Source organism: Lampris incognitus, chromosome 2 (genome assembly GCF_029633865.1).
Source record: "Lampris incognitus isolate fLamInc1 chromosome 2, fLamInc1.hap2, whole genome shotgun sequence".
NCBI classification, from domain to species: Eukaryota; Metazoa; Chordata; class Actinopteri; order Lampriformes; family Lampridae; genus Lampris; species Lampris incognitus.
The window spans coordinates 16,204,412-16,218,103 of NC_079212.1; the positions used below are offsets into that span (position 1 = coordinate 16,204,412).

General features: G+C 43.8%; 2 protein-coding genes across 5 annotated transcripts in view; one reads left to right on the forward strand and one right to left on the reverse strand.

Moving 5' to 3' along the window:
* LOC130107373 (fibulin-2-like) overlaps window positions 1-1,606 on the reverse strand; it is a 33,195-nt gene extending 31,589 nt beyond the window's left edge. For all 4 annotated transcript variants that reach the window (XM_056273938.1, XM_056273936.1, XM_056273937.1 and 1 more), the window contains exon 1: window positions 1,455-1,606. The gene's annotated coding sequence lies outside the window, so the exon portion shown is untranslated. The remainder of the gene's footprint in view (window positions 1-1,454) is intronic.
* Window positions 1,607-10,553: 8,947 nt separating this feature from the next.
* The window catches only part of nup210 (nucleoporin 210), a 57,323-nt gene continuing 54,184 nt past the window's right edge, over window positions 10,554-13,692 (forward strand). Inside the window, exons 1-5 of the mRNA XM_056273575.1 lie at window positions 10,554-10,711; window positions 11,156-11,295; window positions 12,321-12,452; window positions 13,112-13,208; window positions 13,310-13,460. Of these exons, the coding sequence (XP_056129550.1) occupies window positions 10,554-10,711; window positions 11,156-11,295; window positions 12,321-12,452; window positions 13,112-13,208; window positions 13,310-13,460 (678 nt within the window). The remainder of the gene's footprint in view (window positions 10,712-11,155; window positions 11,296-12,320; window positions 12,453-13,111; window positions 13,209-13,309; window positions 13,461-13,692) is intronic.

Below are 13,692 nucleotides of genomic sequence, written 5' to 3' on the forward strand. Positions count from 1 at the left end.
ACGGTAAATATGCCCAAATTGCTGGTGGCAATTTCTATTTGAGTTTAAATCCGAGGGGAGGGGTGGGGTGGGGGGTATTGAAACACCCTCATCCTTTTTAAAGTAAGGAATAAACTTAAGCAGGACTCTGGCAGGACTCTGGCATCACAGACAAGTCTGTGGAAGAAGAGGTGCTCTGCAGCCCCACTCAGGGCATCAATGATGTCTTTGTGTGCAGTGGGCACAAAAATCATTTTACCAGATCATACAGTGGTCTTTCACCTGGCACACGGCCCACCGGTTCGGTGTTTGAGCCGTGTTGAGTTCGCTCTTAAGGCACACACCCGAACTCTGTATGTTTACCTGCAGCATTTTGCTGCGGCTGGAAGTATTTGAAGGAGAAAAGTAGACGCATGATAAGAAAACAAGATGCATGCGTGTCCTTTAACAGAGCCCCTGCACTGTCACAGAGCTTGACTATTGGGCTGCAGTCTGGGAATGAAAAGGGACTATTGCGGGGTGTTTGTTTTACTGTCAATGTTCTATAAAGCACTGAAATACAGATTGTGTGTTTTATCAGCCTGGTAGCCAATAGTGTGACCTTTATCCTTTTACGCACTGTGGACCCCCCCTCCCCCTCCGCCCCCATTTCATCCCCATGTATACACACACATGCACGCGGGTGGTCAGATGGTGGTGAGCTTTCATCCACGCGAACACGCACGCTCCCAAACATGCGCGCGTACGCGCACAGAGCGATAGCACGATTTCCTCAACACCAAGCAAACATGTTTGAATCCCTTTTAGACGTCAGCAAATGCGGATGACAGCGGCGGAGACGTGACTGCCATGGCTGAGCCGCCCTCCTCGGGTGATGGGAACTGGGGATCGATCTGTATTTTGGAGAAGCGGGAGTTGGTCTACATTTTTCAGCACCGGTACCCATAGTTTCCAAACATAAAGTCCAACCGCCAAGTTTCGATTACAAACACTGAAAATGAGTCAGCCTTTTAACGGGAATCGCCTCACTTCTCATTTTTTTCTTCTTCTTCTTCCTTTTTTTTTAGCATTTTGTTGTTTTAAAAGCAGTTCTGCTCATTTCAAACACGCAAGCTAATTTACCGAATGGGCATTTTGCACTTGCATATCTCCAGAAAGGACACGTGACACAATATCTAAACAACCGAGGCACCAGACAGCGGATGACTTTACAGCCTGCACCGGTGTGGGGGAACTTTATTCTGACCCACACCGGCCCATGGGACGATGATGTCCCATCTGACCAGCCGAGGGGACATTCACAAGGTTTGCGTCGATGCTGTCAAAACGTGCACCGAGACGACAACCGGCAGCATATCACACCCAAACGGACCGCGTGCACATGTCACGAGCGCTGATAATAATATCTCCGACTTTTTTATTTTTTTTAAATTAATTTCTACTCTGTAATAACTATCCCAGGGAATTGCGCTCACCTTGCGTTGCTGTCGGCGGTGCGTCACGCTGCTCAAGGAGTCTTCTTCTCCCCAAAGTTGGTGCGCGCTCTGCTGAGGAGGGTGTGTGCGCCCCGCTCCCCATTTTGGGGGGCGGGACAACGAGACATGTCCATCACGGACTCGTCTCTAACGTCGAGTCAATCGGGACCGAGAATAACGTTTCATTTCATGATATCTCATGACTCCCCCCCCCCTCAGCGCATATAGTTTTATTTGATTATGATGGGAAATCACACCAGATAGACACGAGCGAATTCAACATGTGAGGTGGGTTGGGGGATCCCCCCCATCACTGTGACGTCAACGCCTGAAGACATACCTTAGGAAGAAAAGCTGCGGGGAAACGGTGTACTTGGAGTATATTTTAAAGTATACGTAAGCATAATAAGTATACTTGCCTTGGGGAACTAAAATGTACTTACCCTATAGTATGTATACTACTATGTTACTCTTGAAGCTTGCTTATTTTTGGTTTAAAATAGGAATTACACAATTGCCATAATACCCATCCATTATCCGAACCGCTTATCCTGCTCTCAGGGTTGCAGGGATGCTGGAGCCTATCATAGCAGTCATTGGGTGGCAGGTGGGGAGACACCCTGGACAGGCCATCACAGAGGGACACACACACACACACACACACACACACACACACACACACACACACACACACACACACACACACACACACACACACACACACACACACACACACACACACACACACCTAGGGGCAATTTAGTACGGCCAATTCACCTGACCTACATGTCTTTGGACTGTGGAAGGAAACCGGAGCACCCGGAGGAACCCCACACAGACACGGGGAGAACATGCAAACTCCACACAAAGGACGACCCGGGACGACCCCCAAGGTTGGACTACCCCAGGGCTCGAACTGAGGACCTTCTCGCTAATCACTGCGCCACCGTGCCGCCCTGCCATTGTGTTTCCTAATTTTAACACCAAAAGACAATGTATGTATATGTGGTATGTGGACTGCACATACTATCTACGTCTTTATGTGTACTGACATTCTCAAAGTGCTATACAGCTATTAGAAGTACACTATTTGAAAGTATGCTCGCAACACGTTTCTTAGAAATACACTTTGTAAGATCAGTAACATACTTCTGTCCTACTGAAGTGATATATAAGTGGATTTTAGAAGTCTTTCAGTGACCTTTACATGTACTATAGACACAATTAAATATATATATATGAGTTCTACAACTACACTTATCTAATATTCCAGAAGTACATACTTAATTGTTCTTTAGTGCAACTAAAATGTTCCCAAAATAGCATACTTAAGTAGCATTTGGTGCATTTAAATTTGTATTAAAATGTGAATCAAATATAACTTAAATACACTCACGTTCAAATATATTGCAATCTAAAATAGTGCATCTAGTGCACACTGAAGTGTGATTAAAATGTGAGCATAATAGTACTTTTTTTTTTTTTAGCAAAAGTGCCCTTTGGAGAAGTGCACTTTTTTTCTCCACAATACACTTGAATTGCATTTACTTCTGCAGTAGCCCCTCAGATAGATTTTAAGGATCACCGGGTCACTGGTCAGAAGAAATGAAGACAAAAGCTGCCTTGGATGAATAGACTGGCCAGACAGGCACCAGGGGCAGAGGGGCCATCGGTTACTCTGTTTCTACCTCCCTCTGATCCCTTGACTAATCGATGACACAGATGAGAACCCAGATGTCAGCGGTCCTATTAATGGTTCTCTGTGTTTTTATGAATATGCACAGCTGCAGAGAGGAAAGAAATGAGAGCAACGTTTTTTGGGTTTTTTTTTCTCTTTCATCCTTTAAAGGGCATATTGTCTCTAAAAGGTGAAACCCAGCTTAAATGGTAAACGGACTGCATTTATATAGTGCTTTTCTTGTCTACTGACAAAGCGCTTTGCAATGTACGCCTCACATTCACCCATTCACACACACACACTGACAGCGGAGGCTGCCATGCAAGGTACCAGCCTGCTCATCAGGAATAGTTAGGGGTTCAGTGTCTTGCTCGAGGACACTTCAACACTCTCTGGAAGAGCTGGGGATCAAACCAGCGACCTTCCGATTACTAGACGACCTGCTCTACCTCCTGAGCCATGCGGGCTTCAAGTTTCTGCTCAAAAACGAATCTGCAGTTTAGCAACTAGTGCACGGCATGTACATCAAAATTACCCATGAAGCTGCTGCAGGCGCAGTGCAGACAAGCTGCTCTGTCACCTCCAACAGGTCAGATATCCCATATAAAAGATGTTGTCACATTTGTATTACAGCAAGTGCTGTACCGGGGACAGTTAGCATTGATTTTCTGGTCCAGAGGAAAATGCGATCTTTGCCTGACCTATGTTTGGTACTTACATTGTCAGTTAATAACCTGGGCATGAGCTAAATGGCCCTGCAGCTTTTTTAATCCCCTGGGGACGCTTCTGCCCCTCTTCTCTGCTGCCATCGCAATCAGCCAGCAAGCACCAGAAAGCCGCAGACGCTGAATGGCAGTAATGGGAAAACACATTGGATGAAATAAAACGTAATTGTTAAAATTTCTTCCAGAGAGGTTTTGCATTTGATTGAGATTACATAACCCACATTAACTACATGGCCACTGCCTACATGTTCCATGTCTGTATTAATCAAAATGGACCGTTGGGAGTGGGACTAAAATTGGAAGTACCACTTTAACAGCTGCAGGGATGATCTCAGGTGGCATTGCAAAATTTGATAATGCTGATTGTAGTTGTGAATAGCAAGTATGGACACTTTCAGTCCGCCGCTAAAGAAACACCGAATCCCCCCGAGTGGCAATAGAAAGCCCTCCAGATACAGAGGCACATGCTCTGTGGGTTCATAACCTTTGAGGCCCTCTGACTTCCAAAGAGACGTCACTGCGTTGCAGGCAGTGACCAAAAGGGCTGCTGCTTCGCAGTAGTCAACCTCTCCCATCTCCCCCGGGGGGGTGGGGTGGGGGGGCAAGACAACCTCGCTGAAGTGGTGGCGCTCAACGCATGGTAACGCAATCTGACAACCAGTGATTTGGGAGAGGTTAATTGCACCCCGCTCTGTTGTAATTTCTCATTCATGCATGTTTGAATGGTGACTTCTGCCAATACTAAGTCACCCAGCCCCCCGACTGCAGCCCTGCTTCTTGATAATCCACCTAATGGACTTGATTGGTTTGAACTCTGCGGCACTTTCCTCCTCTCACATTGAGATTTCAAGAAAAGCTGATTAGACTTTGTTTATTATATGTTCTCTGAGCACAGTGAAGTCATCCTCACTTCAGTCGGTCTGGCTTCACTGTGGTCTCGGTATTCTGCACGGTTTTCCTTAAGACGTATGCCAGTGACAGTGACATCACTGTCTACCACGGGCCCCTGGTGCAGCAGGTGTTAATATATCTGTCCGTTGCATGATACATTGCCCCCATCTCACTTCTTTTGTTTGAATAGGTGGAAAGAGGTTCCCACTGTTGCAAGCTTTCTCGGGTCAAGTCAAGTCAAAGGATGATGTTTGCAAGGTGCCATATTGCAACATACAGTATAATCCAATCTATTATCGGCTCATTTATGACTAAACCCAGAGGGAGCGAGCTTAAGTATGTGGTGAGGCATTGCTCCGTTGTACAGTATTTGCAAAAAGGTCAGCATTACAGTAAAGGCAAATAACACACAGAGTAAAACTCAATTGTGAGTCCTTATCCACAGTGGTCTGGCAGCCACATGACACACATGTGGCCTCTGCACGACTGGCCAATAAAACGCTGTGGACCTTCTCTAATTGAACACATTTTTCTTGTTGGCTGAAACGTGTTTTCTATCACCGCCATATTACAGGTCGAAGATAAAGTGGCAAGAGGAAGTCTTTTTATCTGCAAAACCGACCTGTGAAGCCAATAAAGACGGAGCACTCTGACTCGGCAGGGTGCTCCACCCAGGGGAGCTGGGAGGGAGAAAAGAGGGAGGGTACTTTTAGGAGCCGCCTGTGCTGGAGCGGGGGACCCATCAGAGAGGAGAGGTGATGCTGAACTACTATGTTTGATGTGTCAGGCTAGGGGGCCTGGAGTTTCATGCAGCGCTTGTGGCTCCAAGTGGGACAATAAAGGGTGGATGTAATGAGAGTGACTCCCCACCTGGGTCTTGTAAAGAGTTTCCATGTTCGGCTTGACGGCCCGTCTACCAAGGGATTCAGTCTGTGAACGTAGAGCGCTTGAGCTTAATCTGATTTTAGCAATGCAGTTGGAAAATGCTGAAATGTCTCTCCAAGCGTATAGTGAACATTTTAAACCTTTATCAAATTTTGATCTCAGTGAAAATTGTAAAGATACTAAGAATCCATGAAATTCATCTTAGCCACAAAATAATGTAAAATAGCCTATTGTAGCCATGGGAACTAGATGAGTTTAAAAAGCGAAATCTTGTGAGGTTTTTGAACAGAAGGTAGTTAGAATGCATTAATCTGAAGGATTTTAGCGAGCGAATGCCTCCCTCCATTATCTGTGCTTGCGGGTGCAGTGAGCAGGGACATGCAAAGCAACTCAACTCCGTCCACCTTACGGTTGCACCACGGGGGTAGGCTGGGAATTTAAAGTGTGGTGGTAAAAACACTAAAGGGATTAGACTCCATGGTACAGTTTTCCAAGCCTGATTTCCCCCCCCCCCCATTTTGCAACATAAACTATGTCTTTATGCATGCTCAATAATCCAGGTAAGAAAATCACAGAAAGGTGAGTCAGTTCATCTGGATACAACGTTTATTAGTTACGTTTCATCACTCATCTAATTGACCTCCTCGGTCTCAACTGGCTGCAGGTATCCCCACCCTTACAAACAATACAGTGGCACAACGACCGGTTTCATATGCAAATTGCTGTGACCATTAACTAGAGTTACAATGGCCATGTGTACTATTCACATAGGATTTGGGAATGTTTGCAATCACAGCATTGTAAAATGGCGACAGATGTACTCTTGGCAAAGAGAGATTCACATTTTGAAGAAAATCCTTTTCTATTTCGTATTCACGGTCTGTAAAAACATGTCACAAACAAGATGCTAATCACATTGCTGCAAGTGATTCGAGACCCTACTTGACGCTCCAAGCCATTCCTAGTTTAGTCTGTCGTTTAACCAGGTTTTCAGTTCAGCTAGTCCCATCTACTTCACTTATCCCTTCATTTCTTGGAACACAGGGGATGGCTCCCTGAGGCAAGGGCTCATTTCACTGCATTGTAACAGCTTTTATTATGCCTACCTACAGCACTCTTTACTGCACCTCACACCTCGGGGACCCTAAAGCTGTGTATGCTTCCCAAACTATTCAGAGTTGTGACCCTTCTAAAGCCTATTACATTTCCGTTCAGTGCTGATCCATCACTTAAGAACACTGCTGTTGAGTAAGCGTCGGAGTAAGGAAGCACTGTAATTCCCGCTTTGGACTTAACCAAGCATGATGGCCAGCGAGAGTTCGCTTCCTCACACCAGTAAGGATGTGACTGCTGTTGCATGCCAGATGAGAAGACAGCAGGCACAAGTGCAAAGCCTCCGTCACTATTCCAGTATCGGAATAAAGGATATGTATGCTGTACAGATATTGCTACAAAATCAAATCGGATGCCATTACATGCAAGAGTCGTGCAACTAGAAGTCAATTTTAATTTCAGTTTCAGGTGTGATGCATTATGCTGCATGATTGTCAAAGATTAATGTGGTAGGCTAATAAGCTCTCAGAAACAGTAAAGAAGTAAGATTCAGGAGTAGTAAACACTTACAAGGCTATCGCTTTCTTAATTGCCAAAAGGTATTTGAAAGAAAAATCACAGAAGGAAAAATTAGAGAGGGAAAAAAAATCCAGCTATTTGAAAACTTCCTTGTTCTCCTTGGATCTGATTCAGTGCAGACTTTAAACACTGCCAGACTTGGTTGGAGGAAATCGCAGAGAAATCTATCCAAGGCACAGAAATCACTCTGCAGTACCAGGTTTTTGCTTTTTCAGTGAGTTCGTCTGGCAGCGCAGTTATATGTAGTCTGGACGTGAGGGTCGGCCTTCATGGGAGCTGCTTACAGACACACAGCATAACATTCAGTTATTGTTTTTAGATTGCTTAGACATTACATCATTCACTCCAAACACGATTTCTACTTACGCCATGCATACACAGGGTGCATGAATGAATCTAGATAGATGCTGGAAATGAAAACCAACCCAGAGCTGCAGTGTCAAAACAAATGTACTCGCTTCTCACGTTTCACCCTCAACTGATGATGCTATGCTGATCTACACAGAGAAAACATTTTCTCACCACAAAACACAATCTGACCCAAGCAAAGTACCAACGAACAGCAGTTACATGGAACCGGATTGGCCAAGTAGTGTGAAAATGGCCAGAGGCACTTAATGACATTATATTTCAGATTTGATAGATGTTGACTATTAGTTTTATGGGGTTGGCCCTAAGGTTTGCCAATCTGGAGACAGCGCCAATCAAAGTCAGTGATATGACGCCATTTTAGTAATATGTCACCTCTCGCAGTCTTAAAAAAGCATTAGGACCAAAATGTGGGAACACATTTCAACACAAAATTGCTGTAATATTATAAAAACAGGATAAGAGCATGACGTAAAACTAATAACATAGCCGATTGAGCTAACACTGTAAAATGAATAAATCTGGTATCGGTCCATATTCTAATACAGTGGGTCTCAACTTTTTCGAGTCGTGACCCCCTCTCCCAAAGATAAATAAGGCTGGTGTTTGTGACCCCCCCTCCCCAATAGCAAGGGGATATTTAACTCACAAAACACTGGGATCAACTTTAATTTAAGGGATTACTGTAATATAACACATGAAAGCTACCAAACTCACACAGGAAGACCATCAATTTGCCCACAGACAGAACAACAACTAAGTTGATTTTGGCTTTAATTAGTGGGTTTTTTGTTTTTAGATTTATTGAAATAACGCCAACTTACATGCACACACACTTTGACTCTCACGAACAAACTCAATAAAATCTATTCTAAGGCAAATGATATCACTGATACAGGCGATGTAATGTAAAGAAGAAAGAAAAAAACATTCCCAGTCTAAAATTTTACGTTTTCTCCACAACCACCTGGCGACCCCGGAAATGATCTCGCGAGGGTCCCGGTACCCAGGTTGAGAACCAATGTTCTAATACATGGCCACTTTGAATACTAATAGATTTGATCACTCCTCAAATTATGTCATGGTTCTCTGAATTAACTGTTTGGTTCTAACTGTACGTTGTCACTTCAAAAATACAGAAATTTCGAAATATGTTGTATCTTACCTATGGTAGCCATCTTTGTAACCTAGGCTCATTTACTGTGCAAAAAAAGAAAAAGAAAAGTGAACGGCTGTAACTTCCCTCTTCACCAAGGCCTAGCACCAGGCTCCTATCTGATATGTCACCTAACTACACAAACTAAACCTGTTCCCTGTGCACTGCTGTCATCCAGACGAGGGCAGACATGATGTATGGACAGCTGTCAGCGACACCTAGGGGGTGGGAGATGTACGTGCACTGCATTCCAAACGCGTCTGAATTGACTGGCAGCAAATTGTGCCCCAAAAAAAGTGACAATGGACGCTCATCGGCAGCTACTCAAAAGCAGTGTTTTACAACAGAATATATAAGCAATTAATATGTTAAAAATATCATCCATTTCTTCTGAACTACATTTGAACTCACGAATTAGACTATTACAAAACAGACAAAAATAAATATTGTAACCGTCTAGCTGTTATATGTGTAATGGAGCATACTTTTCCAAGTCACAATGAAAACAAAGTGATATGTGACCCCGTCCACATAATAGCCTCGTACTAAATGGTAAGAGAGCAAGACACCTAACTTTAAACCTGCCCTGCTCACATAATCTATAACGGTTGTCCAGACCTGTCTATGGTCCCAGATAAATGTTCCTCTAGTTGAATATAAGTCTGTGAATGCCATAACATGAAGCTTGAAGAGTACCCGTGTCAAGAAAACACTGAAACCCTTTCCGTCCATATTCCCAATTCCCCTTGATTCATTTTGAGAACGTTTTATTGATTACCAATATGTGTTTTATTTACTCGTTTAATCTTAACAGTAATTATGGGGATGAGGTCATAACTGTGGACGTAACTTGATATGTATAACTTGAAACTTTTCACTGGTAGGCGCAGGTGAACGTTTGTCGACAATCCTGTGCATGTCGTTGACGCGTATCCGTGGTAAATCTCGCAGGCATCGCGGAAAATGCCGTTGTCAACAGCACGCGCCAAAAAAACACAGGAAACTGGTATGACCGCAGCAGTAGAAACCGAAAGTCAGTGGACTACAGTTAAGCACAGACCCGAATTGAATGACTGTGTGGGGCATTCAGTGATTGATTGTGGGTGCTGCCATTGTGAAAACCTGTTCTATTCTATTCTATTCTATTCTATTCTATTCTATTCTATTCTATTCCAGCGCATCCAGAAATCAACCCGTCTCTTTAAGAGTGCGTCATAGCCCGGTCTTCCGGCCGTAGTCGAGTGACGTTTACCTCCCAGCATGCACGCTGCAACTCCAATTACTGTCAATGGCGGGTATTTGTACGAAACGTGCGAGGTTCGGGCCATTTTTCTAACACGCGCGAATACTTATTGAGCGGGCGCAGCTGTGATTAATTTTGTGATGTGCGCCTCCGCCAGCAGCGGTCCAAGGTCGCAGGCTAAAGGGAAGTTTATGTCGCGGAGCGCTCTGAGTCGCTATTGAAGTGTGTGTCATGCGGCTGCGCTCCGCTCCTGTCACGAACTGAAACTTGGGTCGTTTCAGCGCGTGTGTGTTTGAACTGACGGGTAGCTACAGCGGCGGTGTTAAGGGGGTCCGTCCAAGTAATGCCGCTCAAACGCCTACTTCGCAGCCTAAACCCGCTCTCACACGAACAGTAAGTAAGTTTTGTGGACGGAGGACCCCGGGAGTACACCAACTTCACATGTGCTGTCGCAGACTATTAAAGACTGTGAAAGTCTACTTCTGAGACTCCCGGGTCTTTTCCTTCAAGTTCAAGTGAGATGGCGATTGTTTCTCCGAGGTTACCGGCATTAATAGGGCTGTTATTGGTACTGGCCACGGATGCGTCGAAACTAAACATCCCCAAAGTGTTATTACCGCTCGCCAGAAGTACCAGAATAAACTTCACGTTAGAAGCTACGGAGGGTTGTTACAGATGGTGAGTAGAAAAATCGCCAATAAAATGGATTCTGCCTCTTGTCAACAGGAAACTGAGAAGACTTGCATGCTGTCTGAAGAAAACCTCATGGGTGGCAACACCCTTTACAGTTTAGGCTTCATGGCCAGCACAATACAGTTATCTCATATTCATCTTTTTTGATGTAGACCATTTCAAACCCCTTTAATCCAAATTGTACAACGGAATCATGTTCGTTTTTTTAATTCAATTCAATTCAATTTCAGTTCAATTCAACATTCAATTGAACGGTCGTCCAGCTGAAAGGCGCTGCTGTTGATTCTGTGCCCAAGCATCATAGAGTACCAATATATACCAAATGCAATCACGTTCTCTTCTCGATTGCAAACCAGGAACAAGTGGTTATGTGCGCACGTATGGAGGACCCACTTCTCACATTTTACTTTTGCTATCATTGCCACATAGGTCCTCCACCAGGCCAGAGGTTACAAGCATCCATGCCATAAATGCAGATCGTAGCAGAGGCTGCTCCCAGAGTGCTGTTCTCCAGGCCCTCTCCACCCAGTCCTCCAGACTCACCAGTATAATTCTGGCTGAAGATGTCGGTAAATACAATAAGCTTTAAAAAAAAAAAGATAGTTGGTGAAGGGGCAAAGTCTGCAAGTGGACGTGTTAAGGGATCCCTCCTGGTTGTGAACTCATAGTTAACACGGTTGCTCAGGCTGTGAAATGTGTGAAGTGCTGTGCCCCATTGGCTTTAATCCATTTACAGTGGCACATTGAAGAATGAGAATTGCACCGTTTCTGTTTCAAGGGAGACAATCATACCATTTATTGTCGTATTGCACAACACATTGTTCTTTAATACTCAAGCCCTTTGGCGTTGTGCAATACTTTATGACATCTGTTTTCTGTGGTTATGCTTGTCTGTTGATACCTGGCAGCTGTTGAGTATTGTTGCCTGATAATTGGGGAAATAAAACAATCTGGCCCCATCACTGCCTCTCATACATCCCTCTTAAGCAAGATGGCTCTGCCTGTCAAGAAAACAGAGTAACTTTATAAAGTAACTGAACATTTTTCAACTTTTTACAATAGTTAGACAAGCTAATGTATTTTATACTTTGGTTTTTGTAGACACCCCTGGCTTGATACTGTCCACTTAGCAGGGCAGAGACCACATGGGTTATCAAACACCTGGCATAACTATATAAAGAAGCATTACACAAGAAACTGGGATCATCCAGTAACTTCTGAAATTTTGACAAAATAATGCTGTGTGTGTAGTATAATACAGTATGTTGAATCATGACCTTTGTATCATGATATGAATCATATTGCTAAATTCTTGCCAATACACAGCTGTAATAATTCTATGGTTATATGATAATCATAATGCCTATCATTATGAAGCGATAGATGTCCATACTCTGGTATACTCTCTGATTCAGGTGCCACTGGCTGCAGCTTTCAGCTGCTTTGCTTTGGTGGCGTGTTTGTATGATTAGGGTTACTGTTCACCTGGTATAAGCTACATCCTCAAAACGTCAAGTCATCTATTATAAGCACTTTCTTGAAAGTGTGAGCTACTTAGTTGTGTGTGTGTGTGTGTCCCTTTGCTGATTTGCAGTTACAGGACAGGTACTGCGTTGCGACGCTATCGTGGACATCATCAGTGAGATTCAGATAGTGTCCACCACCCGAGAGCTGCATCTGGAGGATTCCCCACTGGAACTGAAAATACATGCACTGGACTCTGAGGGTATGAAGGCAGAGTATTTAACCACTGGTTTATGGAAGGGACAAATAATTCCATACCAAGCTGTTTGTTTTTAGCATTGTTAATTGCATTGCTAATTGCATTGTGAATTGATGGGCACTTCCACAGAACCCATCAATTCACTTTAGTCTAACTATTTCTACCCTTTCTTCAGTGGATCTGTGGTGTATTGTTTACTTGCCACACTAAAGACAGTTTAAAGTGTTGATTGAGCCATCCCTTGGCTGGCTTTTCTTTTCCCTCAGGCTGCTGATTTTTTTAATTTATTTTTTTGTGTTCCACCAGTTCCATTCACGGCAGACACACTTAGCTTAATGAGCTGTAGCCACAACCTGATTCTTTTTGATGATTTCTCCAAGGCTTGTGTTTGTTTTCATTTGTTTAGGCCTAACTTTGTGGTTTGAATTTGTCAGACAGCGAAGTGTTCAGGCTAACCGAGGCTGTCAAACAAGTATGCTCAGCACCTGCTGTATTGGCATTCAAGCAAACAGTAGTAACCTATGCCCTAGAAGAGTAGGTGTTAAAAGGTCTTTGCCAGTGCTTTCAGTAATGTGCATGGTTGTGCATATCAGTATGTTTTGTCATTTATTTGTATTTTTCAGGCTAAAGTAAATGGCATTGTGTTTTTTTTAATGATACAGGGAACACCTTCAGCACCCTTGCGGGCCTGGTATTTGACTGGACCATAGTGAAAGAGGCAGATGTGAATGGATTCACCGATTTGTACAATTCATTACGGTAGGGTCCCCTGTGTTTGTGTAGCATTTGACCGGATTGTTGCTAAATAACCTGATCGATTGCCATAAATGGTGAATGCATTTGCTACTCTTTCTCCCAAGGGTACTCAAATTCTCTGAGTCCACATACACACCCCCTGGGTACATCACTGAAATGGAGCGTGTTGGAAAACAGGGGGATATTATTTTGGTGTCTGGACTGAAAACGGGACATGCTAAGTTAAAGGCAAAAATACAAGAAGCTCTGTACAAGGTAAGCTGCATTTGAGCATCGATGTACTCTGTTTTTAGGAATCAGATGGGCACTAGGGTTTTGGGGTCTGTTTTTAGAAATGAGGAAACATCAGAGGAGCAGAGTATGCTTTATTGAATTTGCTTTCCTACGTGGTAGGCTTTCATGTTGGATGTAGAGGTCTATAAATAGTAGACTCCTGCATTATACCAGTAGTTTCTTGTGCCTCATCTATGATGACAACAGTAATGCT